Source organism: Sparus aurata, chromosome 5 (genome assembly GCF_900880675.1).
Source record: "Sparus aurata chromosome 5, fSpaAur1.1, whole genome shotgun sequence".
Taxonomy (NCBI): domain Eukaryota; kingdom Metazoa; phylum Chordata; class Actinopteri; order Spariformes; family Sparidae; genus Sparus; species Sparus aurata.
In genome coordinates this window covers 32,370,648-32,389,813 of record NC_044191.1, presented here as the reverse complement: position 1 = coordinate 32,389,813, position 19,166 = coordinate 32,370,648, and the positions used below count along the sequence as shown (strand labels likewise).

General features: G+C 42.1%; 1 protein-coding gene across 9 annotated transcripts; it reads right to left on the bottom strand.

Annotated features, from left to right (window-relative positions):
* Window positions 1-195: 195 nt before the first annotated feature.
* On the bottom strand, window positions 196-18,373 carry git2a (G protein-coupled receptor kinase interacting ArfGAP 2a). 9 transcript variants are annotated; one of them, XM_030415840.1, is made up of 21 exons: window positions 17,953-18,371; window positions 14,539-14,672; window positions 14,112-14,224; window positions 13,880-13,985; window positions 13,717-13,803; window positions 13,488-13,618; window positions 13,283-13,377; window positions 12,168-12,213; window positions 11,811-11,816; window positions 11,673-11,724; window positions 11,510-11,582; window positions 11,293-11,390; window positions 9,968-10,079; window positions 9,744-9,886; window positions 9,276-9,425; window positions 6,916-7,164; window positions 5,969-6,058; window positions 3,336-3,418; window positions 3,018-3,209; window positions 2,110-2,173; window positions 196-1,981 (listed from the first exon to the last, which is right to left on the bottom strand). In XM_030415840.1, the coding sequence occupies exons 1-21, from the start codon at window positions 18,002-18,004 to the stop codon at window positions 1,769-1,771; spliced, it is 2,289 nt and encodes a 762-aa protein (XP_030271700.1). In that variant the 5' UTR covers window positions 18,005-18,371; the 3' UTR covers window positions 196-1,768. The 9 variants fall into 9 exon arrangements, with proteins under 9 accessions (XP_030271700.1, XP_030271701.1, XP_030271708.1 ...); XM_030415841.1 differs by having other exon boundaries at window positions 11,673-11,721; XM_030415848.1 differs by lacking the exon at window positions 6,916-7,164.
* Window positions 18,374-19,166: the final 793 nt, after the last annotated feature.

Sequence of the window (19,166 nt, the reverse complement as noted above, 5' to 3'; positions counted from 1 at the left end):
AATGGCATTAGTTGTGGCTGAAGGCATTATGTTTTAGGGTTTTACACAAATATCTATCTATTCTTTGTTTTATATCCTTTAAAATGTTCTGCCCTTTATTCAATACCACAGCTCAGACATACAACGGCGTGGCAGTAATTCTTGTCAACAAGGCAGCGCAGAGTGTAAAACGATAGATACAAAACCACGTCAGAGTATAGTTATAAATTAAGTTTATTTAGAAAATAATTATTTTTTTCCCAAAGTGCAACTTCACAGCTGCATCACAAACATCCCTGCACTACATTCAAGTACAGAGAGGGGACAACACCTTGACCAGAATTCAACATGACAATGAACTCTGAAACACTGGATGAGGATGAACGGCGGGTTGCACAGTTATACAGGAGACGACTGTAGTTCTATCCCATAGGTTGCACACTGAATACAAAACTGGCAGCAACAGAACGGAGCACAGAGCACGTGGACATACAGACAACATGGCTGTTAGCTGAGAACAACATACCAACACTGCAATGGCACACAAGAGCGCAGAATACAACACGGTGTGGAGCCTGCTGGAAACACACCGATACGTCTTTAACAACAACATCTTGGCGCTGGTGAAGAATATAACTTGGCCCCTGACCAAGTGTTATTTGCATTCACTGACTTGACATATGGGCAAACACATAAATAGCTGCAATAAGTGCACTGCAGACTGGAATACACTTGGACAGGGCACAAACCATATAAATAGCTTTTTTTTTTCGATTGCAACAAGCGTTAGCATTGCAGAGCTACATAGTGTGCATAAATGAAGTCCTCGACATTTAATGCAAGTTAACTACACGGTCAGTTTGTTTTTGGAGACTCAACTTGACAGTATGACGACGCTCGCGCAGTGCAATTAATGAGAGGAAGCTCCTTTAGCTACAAGAGTGTTAGCAACAGCAATTCAATGACAGCGGATTCACGGCTCATTTATGGCTTTTCAGCATCCATGTCTGTCTTTGGACTGATAACATTAACCGATATCATCATTTGGATTTACTGTAGTGTGCTTAATCGTTTCTCTCAGTAAAAGGTATTTACATTATCAAATGATTAAAGTACGTTTTACTCTAATTGTTAAAATAATTCAAAAGGTGCAATATGTAAGAATCAGCCACCTGTTTAATTCTAACCAGCTGCTAACTGCTGCTACCACACAGCTAGCTGCCGTTAGCTTGAGATTGTTTGAGCTAACTCGACCCAGGCTGGGAGCTCAGACCACCAGGGGATTGTTGGTGCTTTTTGCTATCAGACCAAAACGTCTTGAGGTACAAAATGGCTACGGGCTAGCCAGTTAGCATGCTAACTTCAACAGATGACTCCACATCACAATACACAGACGTCTTTGACATGACATCGGCGCTGTTATATCTTCGTATTCTGTTGATAACTTTCATTTTTAAACGTTATAATCATAATTCTTACATATTGCACCTTTAAGAAACCATTACAGTTCCCTGTCTGTTCGCTGCTGCAACGTGATTTGTCTTTATTTTCTTATCTGAAGAGAAATTGTGCTATCATAACAGCTGGGTATCCCTAAGTGTAGTTGCTGATTTTTCCCTAAATGCTCAGATTTTGTCCACAGTTGGCTTTAAATAGTCAATATTTATCCATAAATTAAAAAAAACAACGCATGCCTATACCACAAATACAAAAACCAACAAAGTCATTAAAAATATATATATAAGAACAAGACTGAGATGCTGACGGCTTTGCAGCCCTGTAAGTGCTGTTAGTTGGTATTCTCCTTTGTGGTGATGGTGACAAGCTGCTTCGCTGCCTTGGCAATGTCATAAGCACATTGGATGACCTGCTGGGTGACCAGCTGCATGTCCGGTCCCGGGCAGCCCTCTGAAGGCAACGCCTTCCTGCACTCGCTCTGAAGCCGGTACGCACTGGAGGTCAACAAGCGCAGAGATCCTCTCACCGTCTCTGAGCGCGGCTTCTGCAGAGAAACGTTAAAATGTGTTGTTTTAAATAGAAGTTCCTGCTGAAAACTAAACAGATTTGTGTAAAAGGAGGCAGTTTAATGCAGAAATACATAGCGAAACACATTCAGACGTGTTTCCATACCTTAGGAAAGAGGGCGGCCATTTCTGTTACAGCCACATGTATTCTTTCTGAGCAGGGTATGAAGCTGTGAGGAGAGATTTGTCCATGAGTTCAACAAAGTGATGTCACGCTCATAAAAAGGATTATTATACTGATAAAATATGAATTAACCCAAAGCTCTTACATGCAAGTCAGTTTCAGGTGCTACATAGTGTTCACAACACACCGTGCGTTGTCATGTTCGACTGCAGGTTAACATCAACTACCGGGTCATGCTATTCAACAGACATCACACCTTTATTCTGAGACACATTGTCATTAAATAATAACGGCTACACAGCATTAACATCAGCCTGAATACATGTGTTACATCAACTACGCTCCCCTACATGTCAAAACCAAGTCAATGCATAGATGCAACTCATCCACTCGCTGACAGTCTTTTTAAACAGAACGCATTCAGCAGCACATCAAATAAGAAGAGCCAGATTGTTAGCAGGTGAGACAGAAGGACAGAGATGAGGGAGAGGAAAATAAAACTGTGCCTGGGAGGCAGGGACAGAGGCCAGAGTACCAGGAGGAGGGGTCAGGGGACCGGAGGCTGAGCGGCTGAAGGGGAGGGGGGGCCTTCTCAGCCCAGGGCACCAGAGTGCTGAAACATCCCAGGCTGTGCCTGAGCCGACGCACGCCTTCACGCTCACATGGTCTGCTCACACGGGTGAGGGACGGGGACACCGTGACGCCGAAACAATGGAAGTGGAAGTAGAATGAAGGGGAAGAGTGAAGATAACCAACAAAAGGGGAAATGATAGAAGATAAAGGCAACTAATAATAACAGAATTATGATGAAAGAAGAGGAACTGAAGGTTTAAAATGGAGCCAAGGAAATGAAAGCTGAAAAAAAACAGATCCTGAACGTAGATTCTGACCTGTCATGTTTGTTCTCCTGAGCAGCCCGCAGCAGCTCCTGGATGTTCTTGGTGATCTGCTCGGTTTTGCGGATGACGTCCTCGGTGCTGGGCAGCGTGGGATCCGGCTCCATCTCCAGATCGTCCAGCTCAGGGATGGAGCTGCCCTCCCCCAGCCAGCCGCTGCTCCTCAGCCTCCCTCTCCTGCTCAAACTGCAGAGGGAAGTTCAGAAGTCATGTCTGCTGCCAAAATCTCCCCGTACTGTGTACAGCACACTGTTTATTTGACTTTTCCCTTTGTCAGTTAGCACAAGCCATAATTCTGGGTGATGCTCTTACCCCGAATCATCCATCTCAGAGTCATTGAATGTATTGTCATAGTCACTTTCCGGCATGCTGCTTTGCTTCTCTAACTTTGTGGCCTAGAAGGAAGAGAAGGCAAAAAGGAAACTGATAAAGTCTCTGGAGCGAGACGTCCAGCGTGAGACGATGCAAATCAGAAAACTTCAACGCTACACGTAGAAAGTCATCAACAAGGACAAAGCACATACATATTGATCATGTGCCCTTTTATGTCTGTCGCATGTGGAATTGAAATATGAACAAGTGAGAGTGATGAAGGTCATTCTGAATGAAACAAGCCGATAAAGCTGTGAAGCAAAAAGCACGTCGTTAAGTTAAAGCGTTCAGGACGCGGTTAGTCAAACAGAGTTCTTCACATCAGTTACAATGCCGACTTTTCTTAAAGGATGGATTCATTCATGGCGAGTAAACAAAAAGCCGATACTGATAATCAGCAACACATGGCTGGAAACATTACATAAGCACCATGACACACAGGCTTGACTCATCCTTCAGACTGAAGTGAAGTAGACCCCGGAGGGTCGTTACGGGAGGAGGGGAAGTCGAGGGTCGGATGACTTCATGAATTAAACGTAATCAAACGCAACGCGACCGTTAAGCGCATCACGCGGATCACACCAGATATGATTCCTTGTTTGCTGTTCACTGCGACTTAAAGCTTCTATATGAGATTCAGAACATTATAGAGCAGATAACATGCGCTTCACTCAAGTTTCACTTCCTCCGTTTGCGTTTCTCTGTTCTCACTTGTGCTCGATATCATCATATTTGGACAATCAATTTGAACTCTGTATCCATTTTGTGACACTTACACTGCAAAACACACATAGTATTAGTTGGTTTTATAGTCTAATGCCTCAGCGTTATCAGAAAAGCAAAATATGGATTCTACGCGACCTCTTTCCAGCCAATCATGCTCGGTGAATGTGATTTGCCAACATGGCTGTGTTTTTCTTTCCTGCGGCTCCACTTGCAGGTGGAGTTTAAAGTTTCTCACTAAGGTTCAGCTTATGACTTTAACTGTTTTAATGCAGAATATGAGCAGGCCTAATAATAAAGCTTGCTTTGAAGAACATAACAAATGAGGGTAGACATTTATTCTTGTGGTTATGACTCGTGTACAATAATTAAAATAAAATGTAATAATTGACACCCTCAATCTTTACCTAAAGAATATGTCACTAGATGTTTTAAGTAGATGTTGGAAGCAGGATAGCTAGCATGCTAATAATAATGACACGTGTTTTGGTCACTCTGCAGCTGAATATCTTTCTATTGTCTGGAGGGAAAAACAGCGCGTAGAGTCAAAATATTTTTTTTACATCCAACTCTGTGAATTAAGGGTTTATTTCAACCGAACCACAGCTGGTGATTGTTGGAACAGCGGAAAGACTGACCGAGATATTTTTGGTGAGTTACATTTAGTTGAGTATGAATTACGTGTGTTTTACAATAGTCTCAGAGGTTAAATTACTGTTTTTGTCTAGGCGGTTTTGAGACGAACAATATATGTGCTGTGACTGACGCTCGCGTTTGTTTTGGTCTGACACTGAAACTTTAAAAAGGTCAACTCCGGGTTGTTGACTTCACATGTGAGGAAAGTAGTATAAAGTCTTTTGTGGCCCTAAAAAGCCACAAAAATCTTTATACTACTTTTTTCCCCCCATATGCAGCAGAACTCCTCGAGATCTGTAAACACACTTCGATGCGCAGATGGGTGGAGTTGCCCTTTAACTTTACAGAGCCTGACGATCACACTCAAAGCTTCATTTAGAAACAGGAAGCAGAGAAAGTCCCTTCAAGCCACACAGGACCCGACGCATGTTCATACCCGTTCAATCAATCAATCGATCAATGTCCAGGAATCCAAACGCAATCCTCCTCTTGTATGCAGAACAAATAAGATTGCTTGAGGAAACTTAGTTTGCACGCACATGCTCAGATAAATCTTTGTTCTGCTTTACGTCAAGACAAATCTTTATAGACTATAAAATAAAAAAAAAACATGTTGGTGTTACTGGAGGAAGTGAGAGCATGCTGTCGGAGGCTCACTGTGCCGCATGGCCAAGCATTTGTTAGAGACAGCGTGAAAAGAACTGCTCAGAGTTGAAAATGAAAAATAAGAGTTTAACAACTCCAGGAGTTTAAAAAAAAAAAAAAGGCATTTTACAATTACATGTTTTCCTGTATTTTCAAACGGTGGTTGTTTTATTACTACCAAACTTTGTACAATCAAATTGTTCTCCAGGTCATCTGCTACTCAGGCTGCTGGAGCAAAGAAAGAAAGCATTAAAAAAACGAGCAGGTGCTGCATCACAGGCACAAGTTCTCTGGCCAAACACTCAGCAGTCAGGCAGAGGTCTTGCCTTTTCACAAAACCACACAATTCCAGTCGTTTGGCCTCGCCATGAGGAGGATGCTGATGGAGGCAAGTATCTGCTGGCGTGATGGCAGCTGGTGGAGGGGCGGCTCATGCAGCAGGGCAGATAAGAAGCAGCACAGAGGAGGACAGGGGAAAGTGAGGGAGGGGAAGATGGAGACATTGTAAGGGGCTCGAAGTGGATTTGCTTCGCCCCACAAGATGTGGGCCGAGTGAGGATGTACTTAACCTTTTGAGCGCTTTCGTCCTTCGACCAAGACAGGGCGGATGGAAATGAGGGGAGGGATGAAGAGGTGGTCACAAAAGCGCCCCTTTCCGTCTAAAGACAGGGTTCAAATCACATTTTAAGGACACGAGTTCCTTAAATCAAAAGAGAAGCAAACTAAAAAAAAAAAAAGTGAGATGAATTCTTCCAGATGAGTCTTGCCTCAAATACTTAATGTTGACAGTGGAGTTGATGGAAAGCTCTCTGTGCTCTGAGCATGATTATTATGTTCAGGATTAAAAAAAGTCTTTGTCTTAAGAGGGCGGAGGTTAAAATCAATGCTGTGTAGATTATTTAAAAAGAGCTTAGTCGTGTGTACAGATCATCCTCCTACATTTATTTTGCTGAATTCATGAGCAGTTCCTTTCTGACCTCTGCATCCTGGAAAAGAAAACATGACTGAAAGGCCGGGGGGGGGGGGGGTTAATCCATCGAGAGAACAGTACCAGGACAGGAGGATTAATCATTTCAATATACAAAATCAAAGAGAGAGAGTTGAAATAGATGAGAGGATTGTGAGTTTGTGAAATTATCATGCATTACAAAAAAACACAGTGTTTGTATGGTAGTTTTAATGCTTCATCATCACAAAACACAGTACAAACCTTCAAAGTATATCAGAGTAACAGCATCTACGTTTGGTCTGACAGAAAAAGCAGCACTCCAGTGTGACAACACATATATGCAGATGATGGTTTTGAAATATGTATCTGGACGAGATGGAATGTGACTGGCTGTGTCTGAAACGCATGACATTGTGCATCTGGATGAATCTTTCTTTGAAGAAGTGCCCAGTGGCAAGATGAGGGAGGAAGGTTTGCTCACAGGGTGAAGACATGAGGGGAAAGTGGTGGAAACAGGGCAGAGGAGAGGAAACAGCAAAGGAGAAGCAGGGAACAGGTCTTACTTACATGAGGTGGGAAGGGTTGCAGGTTGGGGATTCCCTCCTCTGGGTAGGGATTTTCCCCTTTAGGGAGATAGGGCTTCAGGCCCGAGCCGGTCTCATACATAGACATGGGCCGACTGGCCCGCGCTGACTGCCGGCGTTTCAGGGCTGAGGGGCTGGAGGGGTCGGGGTAGTCTGAACCGCTGGGGATCTGATAGATATTGGTTGTGACCTGCCGCCTGAGAGAGGTGTTCTCGCTTTGCAGAGAGTGCAGCTGGAAGAGACGGTCAGCAACAAACTAAGACGCGCTCTGAGCAAAGCAAGCTTTGTTCCCAGGTCGGGAACATTTAGCTCAATACCGGGGAAACGTGGCAGCAATAAGAATCAGTTACACAGAAAAACTTGAATCCTTCATCCACCGATTTAATCAGAGTCTAATAAAACCAACACACCTGCTGGATTGCTTTTTCTTTGTTCTTATATTCAGTCAGTTTATGCATATATTGAAAACAAATCACATCAGTGGATCAAAGTTTCAAGCGGTTCAGTGTGACAATCGTTATTATTTGTGCCATAGTTCCCTGATATTGGGCTACATTTTCTCTACGACCTGTTCTGAACCACTTAATCTTTACAGCACAACATGTTCCTCAAAATATTCTGATTAAACTTCGCTCCTGTCAGCCTTCTTAAAGTCATCTCATTTTATGTTTGTCATTTGGCAGAAATAAACACACATCTTTGCGGGTATCAACTTGTAAAATCTGAAAGCTACTCTTTGAATCTTTGTTATTCCCATGAGATAGAAAGTTCAGACTACCGTTATCATACAACTGCAGCTCCTAAGTTTTCAACATTGCATTTTTTTTGATTATGTGTTCAGCCCTAGTCACTAATATATAGAACCTGAAGCTGCTTCAATGACTTACAGACTGACTTAGAAAAATGCTTGAGGATATTTTCCATTAAATATCAAATTCTCCTGCAGTTTCCATCAAGTGGAGCATCACTGCGAGTGTTAAAGAACTCCTAAGATCGTAGGAATAACATGAATTTTTGCTCGGGGCAGGATTTCCTTCTTGATCTAAGAAATGCAAAAGCAAGTAATAAGCAAGCAAAAGACTGTTGCATAGGTAAGCAAAACAGGTGAAGTTCAAGTCAAAGAATTATGAGAGAACAGGAGGCATCCAAGAACAAACAAAATCAAGAAGATTTCGTCAAGGATACGACAGTTTGGGTGAGGAAATAATCCCAAATCAATGCAACTACTTGCATTCGGTGTGAAGTAAATGGAAGATCTTGTGAAAGTACCGTAACCTCCAGCTGACTGACAACGTTTGGTAAAGGCTGTCTTTCTTTTCTTAAGTTGAAAGAAGTAAACATCCACAATACAGTGTGTCATCACGAGCCCTGTCCTGTTTATCTGAATGTGGTCGTCTTTGTGAATCAGCTAAACCTGCAGCTAACACAACACCAAATCACATCATACGAAACATTAAGGTGCGCTACAGCGCTGTACGTCGACTCTCAGGGAAGCGCACAACCACCCCAGAGCCACACACAGCAAAAAAGTCATTAGAGAAGATTTAGGAGAGACAAAAAAAAAAAACTGCATGCTTCTTCCAAACAGCCAAATTAAAGCAATTTTAACACAAGGAAAAAAAAAACTTGAGGCTTTCGACATGCGTATATCTGTGGCCAAAAATCATCATTTTCAAAATAGTTTGGGTTTAGCAAGATTGCAAACATTTGTGCAGAACCTCACACTGACACACAGTAACATAACTCCAGGTTTGTACTCCCTATGACCTCTCTAGGAAATGTGACCACTTAGAAAACAAGTACAAAAATTTCACATCGACTACAGCAAATCATTTAAAAAACACTATGCAGTAAACACAGTATATGTGATGAAGCAGGTCACACACATACAATTTCAGTTAGTCACTATGAACTAAGAAAAGGTTAAAAAAAAACAAAAAACACTGTCAATCACGTCATGCTTTTTCTTAAAACATGCTTGTTAGTAACATTAGACAACTCTATTTATTACAATTATTATGTTTTTGTTAACTGGAATACGGGTGCATTTGTTCTTCTCAGATTCATCAAACAAACCAACAAAAAAAAAGGTAAGAAAAAAATCTATAGTTTACATTCAAGTGTAGAAATTAAACATGCTGGCCAAAACAGAGGGCGGACCAGCAGGGTGCCGCAGCAGCCTCGTCTCACAACAGAGCATTCCTGTTCGGACAGCCCGGCCCGCGTTACGAGCCGCCGGCTAGGCATCCACACCGGAGCGTGATCCCACTGCTGACCACTGTGGCCCCCCCTCGGTCCGGCCCCCCGGTGTTAGTGACCTTATTGTTGCAGCGCGGGGGATACCTTTTTCTGCATCAGCCTCAGCTCGTCGCTCAGGTTGCTGTTGGCTTTCATGAGGTGCTGGATCTTAGCTTCAGAGGCAGAGAGCGCGTTCTTCACCTCCATGTATTCTTGCATAGTGATGGGGCCGTCGGAGAGGTCAGAGTCCAGGCTCTGTTGGAGAGAGGAGGTAAAAAGGTGAGGGCACCTAGAGAGGGACTTTGGCCTCTTTCACACACAGTAACCGGGATCGTCTGTTGGTTCTCTCCATGTAAAAGCTTCTTTCATCAAAACAGCTGTACTGTATTTTCCCTGGAATGATACTTGTTCTTGAGGCGGGAAATTGACGTAGAGATTTCCCTGAATATCAAGCCATGCTCCCGTTCACACATGACCCCATGCAGGAGATGTTCCTTTACATAAGATAGACTGCACGTGTGAAAGGGCTCAACCCTTTCAAGGTTATAATTCTTTGAAGCGAGGCCCCGATACCTTGGTCCGATCTCCTTTGCTCGAGGGGAGCTCTTGATCTGTATCCTCATCGGACGCCACACTATCGTAGTCGGGCTGGTCGTTGTCCTGGCTGTCGCTGCAGTGCCTGACAGCCATATTCTTCAGGATGAACTCCACATTGTCTGGAATGAACAAACACAGATATATGTGCTGCACCTCACAGTCAATAAGTTCTTGTAATGAGGTAACAATAAAATGCTGACCTTTGGGACTGGCTACTGAATTCCCTTGTTGTCTGCGCTTGGCATCACTTAATATGTCAATCACAAGTGTGGCAAATTCGTGTGCGTTAAATCTTGCAAGCTTCTGTCGTCCCTGAACAAGAAAAAAAAGAAGTCACATCAGCAACAATCTACGGGTGGGTACTGGCAAGAACTTCACGATACGATACGTATCACGATATTGCGATATAAATAAAGATGAAAACACAAGTACCTGTATATATACATCAGATGATATTGATCAGAGGACAAATTGAGTCAAAACTATTTCATTCAAAACAGCCTCTCCATTTTATTACTTCCCATGAAATTTCCGGGCAGTAATATTCTCTTTGTCCAGCTCGTTGGGCCTCATTCATGAACCGTTCTTACGAACAAATTTGTTCTTAAGTCCCGCTTACGAAGATTTTACCAAGATTGTGGCATTCATGAATTTTTTCTTATCTAGGATTTTTTCTTAGGCAAGAACAAATCTTACGAACACTCAGGAGTGCTCTTACGCACATTTCAGTGCCGAAATGTTGGCATGGTTGTGTTTTCTTCTCTTGTGTAGTTCAATAAAATGCAATATTACAGTGATAATTCTGTCATATTTATTCATTTGTTTATTTATTTCATATTTTTGGTAATTTACAAAGAATTTAAATTCTAAAATAAATTAAATGTGCCAATGATTTAAGATAAATCAAGTAAATTGGAAACATGCCATCAATTAGTAACCCCCCCATCCGCAAAACAATGGCATATATATTGCTCCTGCGGCTTTCATCAATGTAAGAACACAGCTGCGAACAATTCTGACGCTTACGAACGAGTTGGTGAATCTGACGTAGGGTTTTCTTAAGGAACCTCTTAAGAACAACTTAAGAAAGAATCTAAGAAGATTCTTAAGAAGATATTGGTGAATGAGGCCCATTGTTCTTGCTATCTCTCTTAACTTTGAAGCCAAAGTGCTTCCAAACGTCAACTTTAAATTGCGGAGGCGTTGTTAACTTGCCATCCATTTTGCAAAGACCTCAGCCACTCTCTCTACTACAGAAATACACCCGCCGCACAGCAGAGTCGCTCTTCGGCGCCACCTACCGGAGTGGAGGTACGGAAGTCGTACTGCATTCACAACGCGTCTAAACATGAATCTTTTTTTTTTTTTTTTTAAACGATGTTTGGAGTTGAAAAATCGATATTGTATTGGGCGGCAAAGTATCGCGATATATTGCCGTTTCAATATTTTTACCCACCCCTACAACAATCTAACCTCAGAGTAAATGTAAAGCGTTGGCACTGGGATTTTTTTAAAGCCGACTTGCCTGGTTTCTTGTTGACGAATACTCTGGATTCACAGGAAGGAAGGGCACCACAGTCGTCTCCGTCACCAGGGTGCTGTGATTCTGTGTAGCCAGCCACACTACAAATAATAGATAAGAGATCAATAGTGTCTTGTTTGGAGTACAGCTGCAACACCAGTGGAGGTTTTGAAATATCAGCGTGAGACGACACAGCTTTCTATTTGTCATTTTTCGTTACCTGCGTCCGTCTCTCGTCTGTCCACCTCGTCGTACACGTCCATGGCGAGCTCCTCGAATAAATGGTTGCTGAGCTGCATAAAAATTAGGAAATTACAGGTAGTCAGACTTCAGTAAAAGGGAGGACAGAGAGCTCAGTGCAGCGACCCTGATGAAATACTTACAGACTGCAGTTTCTTCTTCGCTGCCTTGGCGAGTTCTGACAAATCTAAACTGCTGCGAACAGACAGAAATGTTCATTAAAGCGTGCTGATGAATCATACGAGCGACACAATGCATATTTCATTCTGATCAATACTTACATATTCCTTATCCATCAAAAGAGGGCAAGAAAAAAGATCAAATTTATCATTTTATGTGAAATAGCTCAATGGCTGCTCTGCTTGTTGTTGTTGTAGAACTGTTGGCAATTAATTATTTGCAGCAATTACACATTCTCTGGGTTTGTCAACGACTTCACTTCACTCTCCTCTAACACAGATAACAGATGCTGCAGTGATTCCAACAGCGAGTCCGAACAGGCCTGACAACTACCTCACCGCGCTCACTCTCTTGGCTCGGTTCAAGTTAAACGCTTTCACTTAAGACGTGTTCATTTAAAGACAAATTGCTTAATATCGACTGGCGTGATGGTGACTGATAGCGTTGTGTTTTCGTACCTGTCAGCCATCTGCGGAACGATGAAGTGCTGCCCGGTTTTATGATCTGAAAGAAACAACAAGAATGTTTGGGATCACTGCCAACAACATCAACGATACTTCAGGGAAATGCAAACACACTTTCTATTAGGCGTGATGTAAACGTAGTTCATATTTGGTTATCACAAAGCACATTAAATACTAGAAGCAGTTGTGCCACACAGGTGAAATCTATCAGGTATCCAGGTTTTGTCTTTATCTGCCAAGTCGAAACTGTTTTTTCATTCCCTCCAACCACAAATGAATATGCACAGTTTCTTTTTAGTCAGGCAGTATCATGGCATCATCACCTTAAAGGGTCATATTTTAAAAAAGTATACATCTACAGAGCTTGTAGGACGGTGCCGAGTAAAAGTTTCTCTTCTCCTCGAAAACATTATTGCAATTGTGAATTGATAATCTTAAAAAATCCAAAAGTATAACACTATTTGAATCACTTGGTATCTGTGTTTCATCAGCATCAAGAGTCATGTTAGTTGCCAGTTTGTGTAAAAATGGGTGCACATTTTCAACGTTTTTTCCCCAAGCATTCTTTACGGCCCTAATGTTTGCTAATTACCATTTGCGACATTAGTGTTAGCGAACTGAACGTTTGCAAGCATTAGCCACAACAACGTTTTGTAGCTAGAATTGGCATTGTTAGGTAGTGCAACAAACTGGCAACCACATACAATAGCAGGAAGAAGATGGAATGTCACATTGAGTGACTGAATGTTATCGATAACAACTTTAAAAAACATTTAATCCTCAACCAAAAACCCTCAGTTTGAATTAAGTGATTCATCAAATAAAATGGGGTGCCAGGCGAATGCAGATACACAATGTGACCGCAGTGGAAATGTTGCTTTAAAAAGGCTCAATTTCCAACAAATATGGAATGAGAGTATAATATTTTGTTGGATCACATTATGGGAATTTTGCGAGAGATTACAGACATTCTCAAAAAATAATTTTGTCTTTGCAAAGCGTTTAAATATCAAACGAGTTGAAAACAGTTCAACACAGCCAGCCACAAGTTGCACAGAATTTGAATGTCCTTGTTGCAAATGAAGATTTAAACTGTTTCATCATCTTACCTGGTTTTCGCCCACACAGGTAAAACGCCAGTCGATCAGTTAGTTCATACTGAACCTCCACCAGTCTGTCTGCGAGCTCATGGTGACCTGCTTCCCTGCAAATATACATGTTTAAACAACACTGTTATAATACTTCAAATGGTGAAACTGCAAGCCTTAAATATGTTAATTGTTCATTCAAAAAAGGTGATTGAAAGTGGCTTACCTTGCATAGTCAATGGGAGTTTTTCCATTGCTGTCGGGCGCTCCAGGATCGGCCCCATAAACAGTTAACAGTTCAGCCTGAGATACTTGTCCTGCCTTTGCAGCTACATGCAAAGGAGTGTTTCCTTTTTCCTAGAGGAGAGGTTGAGTAACATGACAAACCCATGTGATCTAAAAAAAAATCAACAGAAAAGTCCATGTAGAGATGAAAATGATGTGGCGAATCTTACCGGGTGAAAGAAATTAGCTTGTGCTCCGAGGGACAACAACCGCAAACAAGTCTCCAGATTCCCGGTGCGTACGCTTGAGTGAAGTTGCTGAAAAAAACAAATGATTATCACTTTTGATGAGCTCAACAATAAGGCTTCGTATGGGAACGTGTTTTCAACTCACCTTGCTTAGATCCTTGGCTGTCGAGCTGTCATCCTCCCGACAAGGCATGCGATGGACGAACGCCAGCATTTGATATTTGGCTCTTATAAACTCTGATTTGTTCGGGCTGTCGGGAGAAAACGAAACATGGAAGTTCAGACAGAAAAGAAAGAGGCAATTAATGAATCAACAAAGCTAATGATATACTGAACAAAAAGTACTCTGTTTTTATTTTTAAACAATAATGACTCACTGCAGTTTGTCCTGAGGGTTGGCCTTGCGTTTTCCACTCATTACAGACGCGGGGTCCAGAAGAGAGTGCTCCCATATTGAATTTGCTCCGTTGCTGTATAACGTCTGGACCATCTAGGGTGAAATGAAAAAGAAACCGGTATAATGTGACCCATTGATTTCCACTGCAGAATGCTGACGGGCTGCTAACAGGTCCTTTCCTGAATAAACACTTTCTATTTCTGGACAAAAATCAATACAACTCTGTGAGATCTGATGTACAACTGTGGTCGATAGATTTCTCTTGAGCAAAAAGACACTGGCCTGCTGAATGTGAACCTGCAGTCAAAGACATCATGTGCAAGGAGAAGACGATCATGAAGACATCTCAGCCTCTGACAACTCATTACCGACGAAAAAGCAGATGTTTCCTGCGTGGGAGTCGTTACCTGTAGCTGCGTGGGAGGCCACGGCGTGTGCATCAGGTGTCGGACTTGTGAGCTGTGTCTGCCCAGGCTCCGGTGAACGCTGCAGCACTCATCGCAAATCAACACACCCCTGTTCACAGAGGCCCAGCGAGGCTCTGAGAAGGAAGAGAGAAAAAAAAACCACAAAGTGAAAATCATGACACTCTCAGCGATCTGACTGATGAATCACAGCCGACGGAAGATGTTACTTAAGGAGCAGCTAAAAGCAAAATATCTGATCCTGTGGCTCGCACAGGCTTGATGAGCTCTCAATAGTCGAGGCCGAGTCAGGTGGAAAAGGTATCACAGGTCGTCACCTCTCATTCAGTGACATCATTCGAGTCCCTCACGTGCTTTTGTGGATCTAAGCACCACAACTCACCTTTTTTGTCTCTGTTCCTCACTGACAGGAAGCCGAGAAACTCTTACCTCAGACAGACGTTTGAGGGATTAGGCAGGGCTTATTTTAAAAAGATCCATCCCGCTTGCAAATATTGTCTGTTAGAGCTGCAGCAACCACTCAATAAATCCTCTAGCCCATCAAAACAAAATAAATCACCAACTTTTCTGAAAATGAATCAATCATTTCTGCCATTTTTCAGGGAGTCAAGTCAAACATTTGCAGGTTCCAGCTTCTTAAATGTGATAATTTGGTGCTTTTCTTTGTCATCTATGATGTTAAATGAATCTTTTCTTTAGGTTTTGGATTGTTGGTTGGTTATGAAGCGGTTTGAAAACATCACTTTGGGTTCTTCAGAAAAAAAAGGTACATTACTCAGTCATGAAATTAATTAATTAGATAACTGCAGCTGATTTGTCTGTGTAGCCAATGTCTGATACAACTTATTGTTTTCCAAAAACATCAGCGCTCCACACTGTTATGTGAGATGCTGCAAGTAATTTTATAAACATAAACAGTCCTGCTGCCAGAAAATACTCAGTAAATCACCAGTGTGCATCAATCCATGGCTGAAAATAGTTTCTAACAAATACTCTAATTAGTCCTGTTTACTGCAACGTGTCCCACTGTTTAAGGCAATTATTCAGGCTTTTTACAAATTAAATTGCATATTCTTACATTCTGTTTTTAAAGCTGTACGTCTTCATTAAGATGAAAACGGCCTTGGGGCCACAGACTGAGAAGAAAAAGTAGAAAATGTGGGTTTGCAGCGATAGTGCATGGATCATATCAGTGTTAATAAAAGTCACAGATATTACATCGCAGTCATTTCATGACAGCTTTTGACAATAAGGAAAAAACAGCGTGATGCCAGTCTTCTCAACCTTTAAAGCCTCTGAGCTCAGACCACTGGAAGCATTATGGCTGCTAATATACCATGAATAGTCAACACAACACTGATCAAAAATATCACAGACCACAACATTCACGTTCAATCACTTCTGATTATCACAACATGCCCTCGAGGAGGCTTTTAGAACACATGCAGACAGATATAATCTAACTCAAAGACACACCCCAGCAGGATCAGGGCCTTATTGACCCAAGATTTAGGTAAAGCCACGCATTGTCTAAAAAGGAAGTGAAGCCGAGCAGTAGTAGGTTGAGGCACCTCAACGTTACTGTTGTGCAACAGAGCAGCTTCCTCTTTCAAAACATACGAGAAAATGACAGACGAGAATTTTACAGCTGCATATTCAGGAAATGCACGGTGTGAGAAACAGAGACAGAGAGAGTGCACTCACAAGATACAGCCTGAGCTGGGACTAAAATAAATATGTTTACTTAACCTCGACCTATTTAGCATACTTCACTTAACACAAATGTCAGACAGTCGTGCCGTCTGCCACCTAGATCGAGTCTGTTCTCACGGCAAAACATCTCCGGACCCAGAAAAATGCTGTAAATTCATATGATACCCTATGATAGCTGATAAACTGTTGAACAGATTGAGTGTCTGTCTGGCAGCGTGACAGGACAGACAGTGAAGACGCTAAGTGTCTTAGCAGCAGCTGAGGTGTAGGAGGAACAGCTGCAGGGGTTGCTGAGCACATTCTGGCACCTGGTCCCCGGTTTTTCAGCGTCTCCCCCTCATTTGCTCTGCACCAGGACCTGGGAGATGGTGCTGCTGACGTGCTTCTTTTACCCTTTCCTCGACAAGTGCTGCTAAATTTAATACCACATCTTCGAACTCTAAAAATATTCACACCCAACAAATGGTAACAGTTGTGTGGAGGGGCAATCCAGGCCAGCTGCTGGGGGGGACCGCAGGGGTTTGGATGACATGATGAGGGACAAGATACTAAAAATGTTATTAACTGAATATTAAGAATACCTGTTGTTGCTTTTCTTGATTTTTTTTTTTTATTGCGCTTCAGACAAGGAACCAGAGAGCGCAGGGGTTTGTAAAGTAAATTGAGATTCAGATATATTTGGATATGCTCAAATATATCAGATTTACAGTACACTACAATGCCACAATAGAAAGAAATACCCTCCTTTGCATTGAAAGCATGCGGTCAATTCACTCAGCATCCTGTTTTGCTTCCTGCGCCTGCCGAAAAACATCACGTCATTTCTATACAAATGGGACTTCTGAAAGTACCGCACTCACAACGCAACTAATACTTGTTCAGCTTTCACAGAAACATTTGATTACACATCGTTAATTGAATTGTTCTCGCATCCTTAATACCATTTTGAGCAAACAAGTAGACACAAGTTTGAGAGCCTGGTGTTTCTCTGATGTCTAATAACGCACAAGATTTAGTTTCGTTGGTGTTTCAATCTACTACTGAAGAGAAGAAACCGATTAGTTTCAACCTTACAAAATTAGATTTGAGTTTAGGATTCAATCAATCACTACTTATCCATTTACCAAATATGATCAGTCAAAGAAAAAAAGTTCAGACATTGTCAACTTGTGGTACTAACATCAACCTGTGTGGTTCACAAAAAGCACCAAGAAAGGAGGCCACTGCACCCACACTGACTTTTTATGAATGATGCAGTCATCCTACTTTAGTTAGATCAGTTTCCTGCTGATCTAACATCAGATTTCATAATGGATTACATCTTCATTATGCTGGAAACTTGAAATGCTTATACTCTTGTTACAATTGGCAAACTTGAGGAAATTCAGTGTCTATAGTGACACAAATTAAAAATACCTGCCTGTTTTTAAAGCAAGTAAAACCAGATGGAAACAGTTTAAAAGACAGCTGCTTCAGGTCCAAATGCAATCCTCAGTTAGGGACCTGTCAACAACACTAACCTCAGAACAGCCTCCACATCTAATCAACTGTGAGGAAGAAAGCAGCGTGGGGCACGTCTGATAATCTGATTAAACCTCAAGTGTGAAGTGCATGGTGTTGGATTACCAGACGTCAGTGAATAAATAACGGCTACGGCTGCAGGGATGATGTGAATTTCCTTACCTGGGACACTGCAATCAGCGCAGAGTTCAGTGTTTCGCAGGCGTTTAGACATCCTTTACTCAGGAGCAGATCCCTTGTAAACCGAGCAGACTAGTATGACCGTTACGTTATGCTAACCATTGATTACTCTTTGGTGATTCCTTCCGCGTTAGCTCAACCTAGCTAATTAAAAACAACCCCCACCCCGACAACGACCTGCTACTTCATTCAGCTGTTGCTAGCCTTTTCGTTTCGGCTAGCGTCTGCGTTGCGACCATTATAACGTCAGCCCTCCAGGAGTAAGGTACAATGCTGGGGTGCCTGCAAGTTAGCTGACTTAGCACCTGATTAGCTAACTAGCCTGTGCCTGCTCGGTAACTCTTCAGTCTGGCAGACAGAGCAGAGCGCGAGCGTTCCCAGTGGCAGCTGCGACTGTGACCTACGACTAGGAACAGTGTGCCCAGGGTTGCACCTCTCAGGATGTAAACTTCCTGATATAAATGGCGCCTCGTTGTCTCTTTCGCAAATACAAACGGTTTCTCTGATTATATTGCGATAAAAATAACATTTGATATCCAACACCTGGATAAAATACGCTATATTTGGTTGAGTTTGCTGTGGGATCGGGCGACACATAACCTGACAGACTCAACTGAGGGAATTAAAACACAATCTATGGTAGGGATGTGAGTTTGATTTATTCACCTTCGTGACACGTTACAAATGAGCTTACAGGACCTCCACCCACCACGTCAATATCCCTACTGTTTCTTCAACATAAAATGACGAATAAATAAAAACAAATAGTATGACACAACTGGGGTCAGTCTTGAGACAGGATGGAGGATCAGCAGACCCAGTTTGATGTAGCTGAGCCAATGTGGAAGCACAAATGTGTAGGATTTGGGGGCATCTAACTAGCTAGCTAACCGCTACATCAATACATTAACTAACTTAATTAACATTTACTAATATTTTTAAAAAAAACTTCAACATGTCATATGTGTGCATGAACATATGTTTGGATCTTGACAGCTGGCGGTAAAGTTTCATATTTTTAACCTCCCCGTCCCTCCCCGAGACGTAAATTCGCCGGTCTCATTTCGACGTTATAGGCATAACAACAGTTTGAATACAGCATTAAAAGTGTTAAGGTTTGCAGGACGATAATGCTTTAAACCCTAATTATTTTACATGTTGAATGCATTCACGTGTGACGCGGAATAACGTTTATA